Source organism: Gavia stellata, chromosome 35 (genome assembly GCF_030936135.1).
Source record: "Gavia stellata isolate bGavSte3 chromosome 35, bGavSte3.hap2, whole genome shotgun sequence".
NCBI classification, from domain to species: Eukaryota; Metazoa; Chordata; class Aves; order Gaviiformes; family Gaviidae; genus Gavia; species Gavia stellata.
Window position 1 is genome coordinate 833,946 of NC_082628.1, and position 15,584 is coordinate 849,529.

A 15,584-nucleotide genomic window follows, 5' to 3' on the forward strand; every position below is an offset into this window, starting at 1 on the left:
TGCTGGGTGTTCAGGTTTTTTCCACTTGGATCCAAGACAGAGAACTTGATTTGTCCCTTTTTTCCGTCAGGAGTCCCCGAAAATGATGGAAGCTGCTGCTGCTGCCGGTTCAGTTCTGCTGAAACTGGGCAAGACCAGCAACTTGGATATCCCAAAGCAAAGTAGGGACAGGTAAAGCCCCACCAAGTGCCAGGACCCCCGGCAAGATTAGTTGGAAGGTGTTTGGCACAATTTTTTCCACTTGCATCTTTCTTGAGCGTCCCATAGAAAGCAGCAGTCAGCTTGGTGGGAAAATCACATCTACGGGCAGGGCTGCAGGAGGGGATCGCAGGGCTCTGCCTCCAAGCAGAGTGGCTGCACAACTCCCATCTGACCCCAAAAAGTCGCATCCTCAGTGACTTTAGGGTAGCTGGAGATCCTCATACGTAAAAACGAGGAGTTGCAGGCATGATCTGTACCAGCAGTGGCTTAGGAGCACACTCCAAGGCTAAACGCCCGCAAGAGCCTTTGCACGGAGCTGTAGCTCTGCAGCTCTCAGGCTTGCCTCGCAAAACTCCTCATCCAGCAAAACCTGCCGTGCTTATGCTGAGCTTTGATTCTCGGGGCCCCGCTGTTCCTCTTGCTGATGCTAACGCACTTGGTGGCATCAGTTCCCGTAGTCACGGATTGCTCTGTGAAATATTTATTGCAGGACTGATCCTTGCGAGATTAATATCTCGGAGGAAGTGTTGAAAACGAGCGTGTGGAAGGCTCTCACTATGAACACAGAAACAGTCTGAATCCGGGGAGGAAAGAGGTAAAGGATTGCATGTGAACGTGACCGTGCTCCTCTGCAAGCGACGGCGCATGCCTACAGTTTTCCCGTGCTTCGGCAGGCAGTACCGAGCAAACGGCCCGTCCCTGGGAACAGGCAGCGAGGACCGTGGCATGCAAACCAGCTCGTCACTGCCGGGGTGGTCCCACGAACAGGGTTGAACCAGCAGCAGCCGGCAGGTCTTCCACTGATGGTGCTCTCCCTCTTTTTGTCTTTTTTCCCCCCAGTTTTGCTATTTAGGAGCCTCGGCTTTGAAGGGGAGGAGTGAGAACGTGACTCAGGGACGTGCCAACGCAGAGACGGGGAGATACCGCTGTTTTCCAGTTGGAGGATTCCCATTAAAGCCATGTCGATGTTTTCAGTTCTCCTTGGTGTGCTTCAGGCATTCAGTATCTCTAGACCAGCAAACTGAGGTGTACGTGCCAGTCAATGGGAGTTCGGTGTCGTGAAGTTCCCGTGTGTACGTGCGTGTGGTGGTGTGGGTTTGTAGTGGTAGAGGGACTGCTGCCGCTTTATCATTCAGTGCTGTTTTCCTTCCTTTTACCTCCCTGGCACTCTGTAGTTTTTTCTTCTCCCCTGTCCTTGCAAAGTCTCTTCTCTCCCAGGGTGGGATGAGCCGGGAGGAAAGCGGCAAGATGCCTTTTCCTTCTCCCTTCCCCTGCCGCTATGCAGGAAGAAGCTGTGAAGCAGAGATGGCTCTCGTGCTCTCTTGAGGTTTTGGGGCGGGGGGTCGTTGGGCTGTGGTGTCACCTCAGGCACATGCGGTCGAGTCGGCTGGCCGTGGAGCCTGGGAGGAGAGGACAAGCCAGAAGAAAAGGTCCCCTTGCAGCCCTGCATCTTGCTGTGGGCTCCTCAGCACGTGCTCCAGGCTCTCGGCGTCTGCAACTGGTGCCTCGTGCCCAGCTGGGACGGGTGCACGAGCCCTCCTGCCATCGGCTTGTCCCATCCTCTGCGGGAGCCTGTTCGTGCATGAAGCCAACCCCAAATGCCAAGGGCAAGTTGTTGCTCCTTGCAAACAGGTGGGGAAAAGAAACTACAGAATTGCTCTGTAAGGAAGAAAGGGGTACATCCCCAAGCAGGGCCAAAATCAGACGGCTTTTACGGGATGGGGTTTTGCAAGCTGTAGGTTGACTTTTGCCAGCGTGGCATGGTGACTGTCGGAGGGGACAGCTGCTGTCCTGCAGCGCCGCGGGAGCGGTTCCCGAGAAAAGGGAGGCGGAAGCAGCTGAAGGAGTTGAAGCCTTAGGCCGCAAGAGCTGAGCAGCTCCGGGTATTCCAAAGTATTTTTCCAACCGTGTCCCCGCCTGGCCAGGGAAGTCAGTGGAGGAGGTGGTGCGTCTGGCTCCCTCTGTATAGTGTGCTGGAGGTGAGGAAAGGATTAAGGAAGAGAGAGGTCAGAGGAAGGAGGAGGGGAGTGTGTGTGGGGCTGTGCTGAGGGTGGGGTTTGGAGTAAGTGGAGGGAGAGGCTGGGGAAGAGCCCCAGGCCGGAGCTGGAAGCCAAGGGAAGGTGATGTCCCTCTGGGAGAATTAAGGGCTCGGCCTCCAGGTTGGACCTGGGGATGGGGTGCTGGGTGGTACAGGTATAATTGGGGGGCATGAGTGGGGGTAGGGGTCCCTCTCCGGAGGCAGCCAGCTCGAGCTGTCACCCGAGAACTCCTCAAAGAGGGATGGGAAACCTTCCCTGGGACTCTGCCTTCTCAGCGGGATCCCAGGGTCGGCCCCTGTTAGGGTGGCCGGCGTGGGTAAATCCCTAAGAGTGGTGAAGGTGCCTTCCGAGTGCCGCTTGGTGTTGGAGGCGAAGCTTTGGGTGCTTTGGGATTCGTACGACTGCCATCTGCTCAGGAGGGAAGGATGGGGGGAGAAAAGGTGGTTTAATGCACATGGTGGCATCTGGCAGCCTCCCTGCAGGAGGTGGCCAGGGCAGGGGCTGTGTCCTGCAAAGTACTTCACTGTGTGGAGCATCCTCCAGAAAAGCCGTAATAAATCCATAGAAATAATTTTGGGTTTCAGGGGGTCTGCCAAGCCCGGCCAGGCTTGTTCCTGACATCAGGTATATGCACTATCCCGTCCCATATCATTTGCCCGACGTCTTGCTCGGCTGCGGTGGGTTCGTGCCTCCGCCCTGGTCCCTGCTTGCTGCTCCTGGGAGGGAGCGTGGTGCTGCCCCGAGGTTTCGCTCAACCTCCTCCAGCTCCAGGATGGAGAGCTGATGTTGAGGTTCACGGCAGAAGGTCCCCAAAGGCTTTTCCTGCCACGCAGCCGCCAGCGTGGAGTGGGGCTCAGCACCGTGCCCGAAGCATGGCCCCCTCCTGACTCTGCCCCGCCACGTCCCCGTGCAGCCCGTCTCTGGGCTGAGACAGCCGAGAAATCCTGGGGGGGACATGGCAATGTCCCTGCGTGGGCTGGTAGAGAGCCAGAAGGGAGCTCGTCTGGACAAATACAGAAGAACGAGGCACATTGTAATAGTGAGGCTGCCCAATCGTCACCCTTTATTTGCTGAAAACCAGACTGCTGGGTGCCTGTCAGCAAGCACTCATTACTCTGGTTTGATTTCTTCAGAGATTGGTAGTACAGAAGGGAGGAAAAGGCACTCACCTTCTGCAAAGAGAACCGTTCCCCGAAAAGTCGGACCTTCCTCCTTTGCTCCAGTGATTTCCGATTTCAGTTTTACAAGCAATTACTGCTTTCAGCCTCCCAACAAAAGCAGCTTCGAAGCAGCCAACCGGAGCTTTGTGCTTAGGAAATAGTGCTAAGCGGAACAACTCTGGCTGCTCCAAAACTCCAAAGTGAGCGATGCAAAGCTCGGCATCCCCTTGCCCAGCCCAGTTTTGACAATGTGATGTTTTGCAGGCACCTGTCAGCAGCGGAGAAGGACAGAGAGGGAAGGCAAAGCGTTTGCAAGTGCTGGTGCCCATGCTGGGATGGGATAAACTGCTTTCCGGAGGCTTCTCCCCTTCCTGCTCCATCCCATCCCAAGGCCACAGGTCCGCAACCCCACAGCTCTACGAAACCCTTAACTCCTCCAGCAATTTCCTCAACAAAATAAGCGCTCCGAGTCCATTTGAGTGGCCTAACCGGGACCGAGTGAGTTCTGAGCGGGGCCCTTTCCTTCGGTGGCATCTCCGCGCAAGGCTTGCCGCGATTTCGAGGATGCTGCAACAGAAGGGCCATGGGACGCTGAGAGCATCTTGCCGCAGAGACGGAGGTGCTCACTTGTCCTGTTTCCTCCTATGTTTCCTCCTAATGTGTATTTTGCCCCGTAAGGCGTATTTTCCCCCAAGGCTTTGCACCTCACTCCTATTTTGGCAGCTTGTGCTTTTAAATACACCCAAACGCTGCTTATGCCTTTTGGCCCAGCAGGATGCGGCATTTACACCCCTTTTCTCTATTCCGGCTAGTTTTTGCCCAAAACAGAGCTGGTTTCTCCCCATCCACTAAGTTTTCCAAGCGGGAAGAGTCCTGGGGTGCGTGGCTTTAAATAACTGCCTGGATACGCATCACCGATTGTGATGCCATAAACGGTCACTTGTTGTGTCTCTGGAGTTGGTGCACACTGGGTGCCACTGAGCTCCTCTCGGTGAGAGCTGTCCAGGTGTCCCGGGGGACTCTGGCCCCCTGATTGATCTGGAGGTTCAATTATCCCCCCAAACCAGTGACCGACGTGAGGATGAACCAGAACGGGGCTTACAAAATGACACTTCTGGAAGAGTTACAGGTAGCACAGCTGAAGGGCTGAGCATCCCCCAAACAGGGGGAAAACTCTCCCCGAAATCCCATTGGCATTTCCCTGGAGGGCAGAAGGATGGGCAGGGGGAGATGCTTTGCACTGGGGAGGGCTGCCAGGGGCAGGTTTAGCATCCCTGGTCGCAGCACGGAGGCAAAACGGTGTCTAAGAGAGAAGGAGACTTGGCGGCAGGACGCAAGGGAGCTCTAGACGCCCAGCCCCAACTTTTACCTTCTTCTCATTGCTAAACAGAGGCATGACGAGGAGGCACTGATTGACCAGGGGAGAAGGAGCAACGGTGCCAAGATTCACTATGAGAAGGAGGAGTTGGAAGGTGAGTCTCTGCTGAGATGCTGGTAGAGGGGCCACCAGCCCGGCGCCTTTTCCCATTGCACAAAGTCCCTACAACGTCCCTCACTCGGTGTGACATCATGTGCAGCAAAACGTGCAGTGCTTCTTAATAAAGCAGCACAGTTATTTTCACGTGTTTTAATATTACGGCTTTTCAACAGAGGGAAAAAGCCCCCGCGGAGGTCACGGTGTGAGCTTTAGCCATGGGGCTGGATAATTCACGGCTTGTTTACTCGCAGAGGCTGCTCCTGGCTTGGAGAGGTCTGGAGAATAATTGGACAGCTGCAGGCGCGAGGCTGTGCTTTTCTTCTTTTCTTCTGGAGTTCCTTATCATGGGACTGATTGGATCTTCTCTTGTCGCCTTGTGCCATACAAGGATTTTAAAAAGAATTCCCTTCTGTCACTGCTTAATGAGCAAGGCTGAGTGTTGGCCAGCCCAAGCTGGAATTTGAGAAGAGGTTGGATGCTTTCAGGGCACTTTTGGGGGAGCCATCACTTGTTGTTGCTCTGTTGTTGCAAAGTTCGAGTAAAACAGGCTTGGAAAAAAGGAGAGGTCTGTGACATTCAGGGATCCAGTGAAAACAAAACTGGTGTTTCCTCCTGGGACGGCTGCACTGATTTAACCGTGGTGTCTGCGTCATCCATCTCCCCAATATCGCGAGTGATGCAAATGCTGCTTTTTTGCAGGCCACCGGACCCTGTACGCCGGCGTGCAGATGCCGCTGGTGGGGCAATGCCACCGGCATCACCGACCCCACAAGCAGAAGCATCGGGAACAGGAGGAGGACTGTGCCCCGACGGAGCGGGGCTACCACTGTAAGTCCCGCCACCCCGTTCACTAAACTCCTTGGGGCTACATGGGCGCTGGGGTCTTCTGCAAGCAGGTCCATGTGGCTAGTTTGAGTGACTTGCTGTTCTTCCGAGGGAAAGTGGCATTATTTAACAAGACCCTCTTTTTCAAAACTTTCATCTTTTTTTTTTGAGGTAGTTAAATGTATAATGGATTTAGGCTCATCTTCCTCAGCGGGATGCCTGCTTTAAAAATGGAAATGTGGGGAAGGAAAGCTGCCCATCCTTGTGCAGGGGTGGAATAGATGCTTCTCCTTCTCCGTGGCTCTGTGCAAGCCCCAACAGAGCCAGGGGAGAGGGGCCGGCCCAATATTTGTGGCTGAACTGGTGCCGATCTGATGCCCGCTTTGCATGTGAGCGTGATGGGCCATATTCGAGCGTGGTAACGGGACGGGTCTCTGTGTTCTACCCCCAGGCACCCCGTCCCAGCGGGTGCAGTTCATCCTCAGGACCAAGGAGGACGAGCAGCATGTCCCTCACGCCTTGTTCACCGAGCTGGATGAGATCTGCGTGAAAGAGGGCGAAGATGCCGAGTGGAAGGAAACGGCAAGGTAAATCCCTGCTGCCGGCTGTGGTGGGAGAGGAGTCCCTGCGCCAGCAGTGCACGCGGGCTCTGCTTTCCGCTCCGCAGGACGCGAAGCTTTTGCAGCTGTAGGTGCTGATGCGAGGAGCCGTCTCCTCTTGCTACCTGTAGCTCTGTTAAAGGGGTTGGAGAGCTGGGGCTGTTTCCTTGCAATGGGGCTGACAGCACCCGATGTCCGCAGGTGGCTGAAGTTTGAGGAGGACGTGGAAGACGGCGGCGAGCGCTGGAGCAAGCCCTATGTGGCCACGCTGTCCTTGCACAGCCTCTTTGAGCTGAGGAGCTGCATCATCAATGGCACGGTGCTGCTGGACATTAGTGCCAACAGCATCGAAGAGATCGCAGGTACTGTGGGTGCCGCGTCCCTCCGGGAACGGTCGAGCTTGGCTCGCCGCTGTGCCCTTCCTTCACAGATCAAACCCTGCCTCATTTTCCTGTGCCATGCTCAGATCTGATCCTGGGCCAGCAAGAACAGCTCACGGAGTTTGACGAGCGCACGCGGGCAAAAATTGGAGAAGTTCTTTTGAAGAAGCACCACCATCAGAACGAGAAGAAAAGAAACAGCCTTCTCCGCTCGTTTGCTGATGTGAGCAAGAAGGGGTCGGACCTGCACCTCCTCGACAAGCCAGGTGAGGGTTCCTGCAGGGCTTTGGCACCCGGTGAAGGTTTCTGCAGGGCTTTGGCAGCAGATGAGGGTTTCTGCAGGGCTTTGGCCCCATTAGGTTTGTCCTAGCAAAGGAGAAGCATCCCAATTGCTCCTTGTCCGTCTTTCTGAGTGTCTTTCTTTTTTCTACCAGCTCAAACACTTACCCCTCATCCTTCTCCCACCACTGTGGAAGCTAAAAATGGGGTGAACCATGAGACCAGCACAACGGATTTAAGCAAGGTGAGACACTCATAGCTTTCTTAGGCCTTCAGGGCCGAATTTGCTGTTGCAACCTTGGCTGCAGAGGGAGCTGCAGGGTGCTGTGGGCTTTGCTTTTGGGGTCATTGCCTGAAAATGGCTTGTTGTGCCCAGGCGGAGCTGCACTTCATGAAGAAAATTCCCAGCGGGGCTGAAGCGTCCAACGTGCTCGTAGGAGAGCTGGATTTCCTTCGCCAGCCCATCGTGGCATTTGTCCGCCTGACCCCGGCTGTCCTCCTCTCGGGCATGACGGAAGTTCCCATCCCAACAAGGTCTGAACAAGAAGCACAAAGTTTTTATTTCAAACCCCCCCAACAAAGCATCAGATGGCATGCATCAGTTTGGCATCCCAAGGGAACAAGGCCAGCGGGAGCCAGCACGTTTCTGCCAGCCACGTCTCCTTGCCTTCATTTCCCCCTTCCCTGCTGTAGCTTTTAAACCCATTGGCCAACGTGAATGAGAGTTGGCCCCAAAATGAAATTTGCGATGGGTTTTGATGAATTTCCAATTCATCACCGGAGTCGGTGAGCCTCCGTGTCCCCTCTCGAGCCGTGCTCTGGGCTGGGAGCTGCCAGGGATTTCCTTGGGTGCTCTTTGAGCCATGACACATTCGTCTCTCTCCTTTTGTTTGTCTTGCCCAGGTTCCTGTTTGTTTTGCTTGGACCAGAAGGAAAAGCCCATCAGTACCATGAGATCGGCAGGTCCATGGCTACTATCATGACGGATGAGGTGCGACGTGAGAAGGGATATCTCTGGGTCATTTTTGGCTTTCTTCACCTCTCCCTGTCTCTGTAGTAGTGAGGAAGAGCATTTGCTGTCCCCGCTGCTGGCAGCTCTCCAAATAGCCCACCCTTCGTTTGCAGCCCAAAGCAAACACGCACGTTTGCATCACCCCACATCCTGGAGGCTGAAATCCCACCCGGGGTGCATCCTGCACCTCGTCCTTCTCCCCAGGGTCCCCAGCACGCTGTCCCCAGTGGTGGCATTGCCAGGGCCAGTAAAACTTGTCCTCTTTAAGCAACAGGCTGCGGTGTGCCATGGGGGATGGGGGGCCTCGTGGAGGAGAGGATTACAAGGAACACGATGGACAGATTTTTCCTTTTGGGGGAATACTTCCTGCCATTGCCAGCAGGAAATTTGGGGGAAATTATCTTGCGTTTAGCCAAGTGCTTATTGCACTGCTTAGGGCATGCGAGATGGGTTGTCCTCTGAGCAGGTTGTCTCCTACGGGCAGGTTTTCCATGACGTCGCCTATAAAGCCAAGAACCGGGCTGACCTCGTGGCCGGCATCGATGAGTTTCTGGATCAGGTCACGGTCTTGCCGCCTGGAGAGTGGGATCCATCGATCCGAATCGAGCCCCCGAAAAACGTCCCTTCGCAGGTGGGTGCTGCGGTGGAGGGAGATGCGAGGGGGACGGGCAGGACGGCAGGCAGCTAGGGATGCTGTTCAGGGCTCCAGATTCACAAGGTCCCTGTTTGACACAGTCACATGGCCAGACCAGAAGCAAAACAAGCCAGTGGTTACAAATAGCTGTCTTTCTTATTTCCATTTGAACAGGAAAAAAGGAAGATGCCAGGAGCTCTCGATGACAGTGCTTCTGACAGTGAGCCAGAGAAGCACAGCGGTCCTGAACTGGAGCGGACGGGAAGGTGCAAGCTTTGATAGTTTGGGGTGTTTTTTTTCTGCTTGCCTCCCAAATCTGAGCATGCACCTTGCCTTTGAGCAGGTTTTTGGGGTTTTTTGGTTCAGTGAAGGGGCTCCACATGCCCAGCTGTGTCCCTGGGCTGGGCAGGTGGGAGATGTGGGCAGCTGGGCTCAGCCACAGCATCAGTGCACACAGGTTTTCTTGATTTGGGGTGGAAGCAGATGTGCAAATACCTCCAGGTAGAGCTCTGCTGCTTCTCAGAGCAAGGGAGTGTTGCAGTAAGAGGGGATGGGCTCTCAGGTTAGGTCTTGTTTTTTCTTTTTTCTTCTTTTTATTTTTGTTGTTGGAGGGCATTTTGGCGTGCCTCAGCTTCTAGTGGGTGTAAAAAGGGAGAAGGAGACGGCTTCTTTTCAGCACTGAAAATTACTCCATGCTTGTGATTGCCCTTCTGCAGCCAAGAAAAGTCCATGTGGTCTTGCAGGAGAACTGTCTCTATTTTGTCCTTCTTCCAGGCTCTTTGGAGGTTTGATCCTGGATGTGAAGCGAAAAGCCCCGTGGTTCTGGAGCGACTTTCGGGATGGTCTGAGGCTGCAGTGTCTGGTGTCCTTCCTCTTCCTCTACTGTGCCTGCATGTCCCCTGTCATCACCTTTGGGGGACTGCTGGGGGAGGCGACCGATGGCCACATAGTGAGCAGCTCTCTCTGTTGGGTGGCACGGGGGAGGATAAAACTCATGCAAAAGTCCTTGCTGCAGTGAGTTTGCTCTGGGTTTTTTTTCCCCCTAATGCTTTCTGTACTCACTGCTGCCTCTCTTCCCCGGACAGAGTGCCATGGAGTCGCTGCTGGGCGCCTCCATGACCGGCGTGGTGTTTTCCCTCTTTGCTGGCCAACCTCTCACCATCCTCGGCAGCACCGGACCCGTGCTCGTCTTTGAGAAGATCCTCTACAAATTCTGCAAGTAAGGCTGGTTGCTGCGGCCGGGTGCTGTGAGAGCCTTCAGAAGGCAGCGGGGATGGAGAAAAGATGTTTGTCTTTCATTTCTCTCAGCGGCAGTTGTTCGATTGAAGTTGTCTTGTGTGTCACAGATGCTGCACGCTGCTGCTTTAGTATGCGATGGTGCGAGAGCCCTGGCTCTCTGAAGGATGGATGGGGTCATTTGGGGGTTTTAGGCTTAAAGCGAAGCAGCTGGAGGAGGAGAAACCACAAGGATGTGGATGCCCAAGATGGGCTGCACAAGGAAGAGGAGACAAATCACTCTGGTTTGGGAATGGGGGAAGATTTGCTTCCCTCTGAGTACAAAACAAGGCACTTCTTAGCCTGATTGTTGCTGGAAGTGGAAATACAGTTTGCTCAGGTAGCCAAATAGTCTACTGCTGAAATGTTGTGAGTTTGGATGATTTCATTGAAAAAGTAGGAGTTTTTCATGTGAAATGGGTATTTTCCATGACAGTCCTTCTGCTGTGATGACTTCGATGTGAGATGAACCACCCTTATTGCAATTTAAATTTATCATTAAGCCCCAACTTGGAGCCTCTTGCTGGCCTTTCCACCCTTGGTTTTATTTTGGTTTCCCAGGGAGTACACGCTCTCCTATCTCTCTCTGCGGGCATGCATCGGGCTGTGGACCGCCTTCTTCTGCATCGTGCTGGTGGCCACCGACGCCAGCTCTTTGGTGTGCTACATCACCCGCTTCACCGAAGAAGCCTTCGCCTCCCTCATCTGCCTCATCTTCATCTACGAGGCTCTAGAGAAGCTGAGTCACCTGCGGGAGACCTACCCTGTGCACATGCACAGCCAGCTCGACTTCCTCACCATCGACTAGTGGGTTTTTTCCTCCTAAAACGCCCCTGCCCCTTGGCAGGAGCTCAGGGCTGCACCTGCATCGCCTCTCCCTTACCCGTGTCTTGGCTTCTCTCCTCCCAGCTGTAAGTGTGAGGCACCGACGCATCCCAGCAATGAAACCCTGCGTTTCTGGGAGAGCAACAAGATCAACGTGTCTGGCATCGCCTGGGAAAACCTCACGGTGACCGTAAGTGCCCCGAGCCACTGCTTCCTCGTGCCGCGGCCACGGGGTCCAGGGGCATTCGCGTGGTGCACAAGTCGGAGCCCTTCAGGTGGTGATGGGCTTCCAGCTGTGCTAGTGCTGCTCTGAAAAGTCATTGCTTACATCTAATGGGTGGTTTTAACCCGCTTGGTCCTGGGAAGGAGAGTCCACCTTGTCCAGTCCACCTTGTGCCCAACATCGTGGGTAATAACTGTCCGCCTCCTCAACGCGGTGGCAGGACAATATTTCTGACCGGCAGCAGAAATAACCCCCTCGTTATGCGAGGTTTCCTTGCCGCACGTGCACTGCCTTTGTGTCCTGATGCTCTGTTTCTCCAGGAATGTCGGTATTTGCATGGAGAGTTTCAAGGACCTGCCTGTGGACCCAATGGCCCCTACACGCCTGACGTCCTCTTCTGGTGCTGCATCCTCTTCTTCTCCACCTTTGTGCTGTCGAGCTTACTGAAGAAGTTTAAGACCAGCCGATACTTCCCAACCAGAGTAGGTAGAAGACGGTGGCCAGCAGCAGTCTCCACGCTCATTTCCCAAAATGGCTTTCCTGGAGCACTAAGCAGTATTTGCCACCACTCGGTCGAGCTGGGAAACGTTGACCTTGAAGGCCAAGCTCTCCATCAGCGTGGACGTCCCTCACTCATTTCCATGAGCGCAAAAGGATCGTAGCATTTCCCACCTGCCTGGCGACCTGTCCTGGAGCCATCTCTTGCTCAGGCAGTGGGAAATCAGGTCTTCCACAGTTACTTTTTTTCACCTTCTGTGCATTATGTGCTCAAGGGGAAGGCTGATTCAGCTGAGGAGCTGCCATAGCAAACGACACTATTTCTTCCTTTTGAGGAGCAAATGATGCCTCAGTGCCTTATTCCCGTTTTAGCTGTGAGCGTGGCTGTCGTGGCAGACATCTGCTTCCTTCTTTTGTAATTTTTTTTTTTTTTTTAAGGTTTCAACTAAGACAACCCTTTTCCACCTAATTAAACATTTTGTATTGCCTGGCACCAGATCTCACAGGCACAAACACAGCAACGGTATCTAACCAAGGGATTGGGCTGCATGTCCTCAGCATGGAGGGGTTTTGTTAACCGGTCTTAATGGCGTTGACGTCCCTCACTTTTCCATGTCATGTTGTGGCCCCCTTTGCGACGCCCCCTTCAGCTCTGGTTTCTTGCCCCAGGTACGGTCCACAGTAAGCGACTTTGCTGTTTTCCTCACCATCGTCGTCATGGTGCTCATGGACTTCATGATTGGGATCCCATCACCGAAGCTCCACGTCCCCCATATGTTCAAGGTAACGGGGTGTTTTGGCAGGGAGCTGGTTTCAGCCCTTGGGGATGCCACAAGGTGATGCCGGGGCAGGACAGGGCTGAGTCCGGAGGAGATGCTGGTGGTGCGACCATCTCCTCTTCTGCCTCCAAGCGCATTGTTTCCTTCGGGAAAGGAGAAGACAGCCCCAAAACTAGATACCTCCAGGAGAAGTATCTGTAGGTGCTTGCAAAGAGGGCAGCGGCAGTGCTGAACCCCAGGGTGACGTGAAGCCAGGGCTGGGAGGTGCTCTGACATGGGAATGGAGGGGAAAAGCAAAGCCAGTGAGGTGGCTGGGCTGGGAGATGATGCTGATGTGTGTGCTTTGTTGCAGCCTACCAGAGACGACCGCGGGTGGTTCATCAGCCCCGTAGGACCCAACCCTTGGTGGACGGTGTTGGCTGCGCTCATCCCAGCTCTGCTCTGCACCATCTTGATCTTCATGGACCAGCAGATCACTGCTGTTATTGTGAACAGGAAGGAGCACAGGCTGAAGGTAAGGGGCTGCAAGAGATGAGCCCATCCCCAACCCACTCCGGGCTGCAGGCACGGGGAGAAGCTCCTATTCCAAATGCTTTGGGAAGGCATTGGTTTGGGAAAACGTCAGGCTGCGTGGCAGGATGCTCTCCTGCATTAATGATGACACAGGGAGCAAACGACAGGGAGTTCAGATGAGCAGCCTTTCAGAGGAGCAAATTAATCTTGGAGCAATAGAGAAGCGTGGTTTTGTTTTAAAATGTCACCAGTGGATGGGGGATCGAATTGTGTTGACGCGCTGCCAGGGATAACTCAGAGTCACATCCTACTTGCAAGTGGTGGAAATTTCTTTATAAAGGAAAAAACCCGGTCTCTTTTTTTCTTTTGAGAAGTAGCTATCGCACAACCAAATCCACTTTGTCTGAACTCCTGCCACCTTTTCATGCAAGGGGCTTGCACAAAGAGCAGATACCTCCTTATTTGTTTCCGAGGCGTGTTTTAAATTCTCAAGAAGTTGACTTGCGCTCTAGCGGGGTTTGAGCCTGACTTGCGACGTTGTCCTTGCTCTTGTGCTGTGGGACGCTCATCTCCTTGTTTTGCTTCCCGCAGAAAGGATGTGGGTACCACCTGGACCTTTTCATGGTGGCCGTGATGCTCGGGGTGTGCTCCGTGATGGGGCTGCCCTGGTTTGTGGCTGCCACCGTCCTGTCCATCACCCACGTGAATAGCCTCAAAGTCGAGTCTGAGTGCGCAGCTCCAGGAGAACAACCCAAGTTTCTGGGGATACGAGAGCAGAGAGTCACTGGCTCCATGATCTTTGTGCTCATGGGCTGCTCTGTCTTCTTCACTTCTGTGTTAAAGGTAAGAGGAAAATGCAAAACACCCAACAGCCACGAGCTTTTTGGAGGTTACCCAAAACCAGTCCCCTCTCTCCAGGCCCAAGCAGCTGTGGAGTGGAGGAGGAGGTGATCCCAAACCTTGGGGCTTGACCCACAGTGGGAAGCAGCCTCCTCGCTTACGCTTTCCAGCCGTTCAGCACGTTATCGATGGCAATTTGCTCCCCCAAATGCCTCAGCACAGCCGTTCCAGTAGCTAAACACACTGAAATCATCTCCATGGGCTTCCTTGCGTGTTCCTCCCACAAGATAATCTCCTCGCTAGGCTAAGAGGAGGCACGTCGCTTTTGCTTGTTGCTACAAGAATAAGGAGAAAGGTTTTTCTACCGTCACAGAACGTGGCATATGGTAGCATGGTCGCCTGTTTTCCTCCAACCTTTCTGGAAGATAGGATTCTGCTGATGAAAGATAACTCCAACGGTCAGCCTAAAGCAGAGCGTTAGCTCACTCGCAGGCACAAAAGCTCTGCTGGTTAAAATCCGACACGTCTCTAACCCTGTGGAAACTGGAAAGCTGTAGGCAATTTGAGGCAGTGCCTGTAGAAGAGAGTGGTACTACTGAAAATGCAATTTAAAAAAATAAATGATTGCATTCTTTCTTTCAGTTTATACCAATGCCTGTGCTTTACGGCGTCTTTCTCTACATGGGCGTGTCGTCGCTCGGAGAAATTCAGGTACGGACTTTTTTACAGCGTGCAGCATGTCCGCTGCCTGGTATTTCATCTCCGTAGAAGCAGGAAAAAAGCAGCGGCATGGGAAAAAAACCTCTCGGAAAGCAAGCAATGAAAATATTTTGTGTACGAAAAAGATTGGAGGAGGCACAGGAGGTCTATAGGGCTGGGAGGACCGGGCAAGTTGAGCGCTCCCTGTTTAAACACAGGTTAGGGCAGGCCAGTGTTTGGTTAGGTGAAAATGGGGGAGTTGAGTGCACAGGGAAGGCAATTTCTACCACTGGTGGAAATCCTTGCTGGGGGATTCAGTGGGCCAAGACAAGCTAATCATAGAATAACGTGGCATAATTGCACGTGGGTGGGCAGCTCTCACGGGCAAGCTGGTTTCTAGCTGGAGCGAAGGGAAAATGGGTGCTGCTCCCAGGAGGAGCATAGTGGGATCCACGGTTTCTCATGGCGAGCGAGATCCTGAAAACTCCCTCCACGTCTCAAGAGGGCCAGAAGCTTTCCGCAGTCCCAAGGTGGCAACTTTTCCACTTTGACTTTGCAGTTCTTCGATCGCTTGAAGCTGTTTTGGATGCCGGCGAAACACCAGCCGGATTTCATCTACCTGCGGCACGTCCCCTTGCGAAAGGTGCACTTCTTCACCGTGATCCAGCTGATCTGCCTCGTCCTGCTCTGGGCCATCAAGGTGTCCCGTGCCGCCATCGTCTTTCCCATGATGGTAAGAGGCGGTGCCGCTCGGCACAGGGATGTTTGCCGCGTTGGAGTGAGATGTAGCACCACCTCTGGCCTCACCGCATCTTCCCTCTATTTCGTGCAGGTTTTGGCTCTTGTATTTGTCCGGAAAGCCATGGATTTCTGCTTCTCAAAGCGAGAGCTCAGCTTCCTGGATGACCTTATGCCAGAGAGCAAGAAGAAGAAGTTGGACGGTGCCAAAAACGAAGCCAATGAAGAAGAGGTAACGCTTGCTGGGCGCTTGGGGCTGGACATCTCCCTCGGGCTGTGAGATTGCCTGTTTCTAGCACAGCTTGTCTTTACATGTTGGGGCAAGATCAGAACTCAAAAGAAACAGATCCTAATAGCCTGGATCCCACATCTTAACCTTTTTTTTCCCTGAATGAGCCGTGAGCTTAACACTTGAATAGAGGTATAATTTTTTAAATGAGTCATTTATAATAACAGATGATGATGATGATGATGATGATGGAAAGATTGGCTCGTAACAGTGTTTTTAACCCCCCCCCCAAAAAAAATTCAGAGTGAAAGGTCTTTACCCTGCTGCGCTAATAGCTAAAGGTGCCACGAGTCAGAAGG

The 15,584-nt window shown here is 53.5% G+C and overlaps 1 protein-coding gene across 1 annotated transcript; it reads left to right on the plus strand.

Moving 5' to 3' along the window:
- The first annotated feature begins 82 nt into the window (after positions 1–82).
- On the plus strand, positions 83–15,276 carry LOC132320338 (electroneutral sodium bicarbonate exchanger 1-like). Its single transcript, XM_059832617.1, has 23 exons — positions 83–171; positions 3,841–3,898; positions 4,791–4,872; positions 5,577–5,705; positions 6,154–6,289; positions 6,503–6,663; positions 6,768–6,947; positions 7,158–7,204; positions 7,337–7,494; positions 7,864–7,951; positions 8,457–8,603; positions 8,781–8,872; positions 9,381–9,555; positions 9,692–9,825; positions 10,443–10,688; positions 10,791–10,896; positions 11,250–11,411; positions 12,097–12,210; positions 12,559–12,720; positions 13,311–13,562; positions 14,202–14,270; positions 14,818–14,991; positions 15,091–15,276. The coding sequence occupies exons 1-23, from the start codon at positions 83–85 to the stop codon at positions 15,274–15,276; spliced, it is 3,147 nt and encodes a 1,048-aa protein (XP_059688600.1).
- Positions 15,277–15,584: the final 308 nt, after the last annotated feature.

Coding starts and splice junctions, on each gene's coding strand:
- LOC132320338 (XM_059832617.1), top strand. CDS start 83: ATGATGGAAGCTGCTGCTGCTGCCGGTTCAGTTCTGCTGAAACTGGGC. Junction 7,495..7,863: donor GAAGTTCCCATCCCAACAAG/GTCTGAACAAGA, acceptor TGTCTTGCCCAG/GTTCCTGTTTGTTTTGCTTG. Junction 11,412..12,096: donor GCCGATACTTCCCAACCAGA/GTAGGTAGAAGA, acceptor TTCTTGCCCCAG/GTACGGTCCACAGTAAGCGA.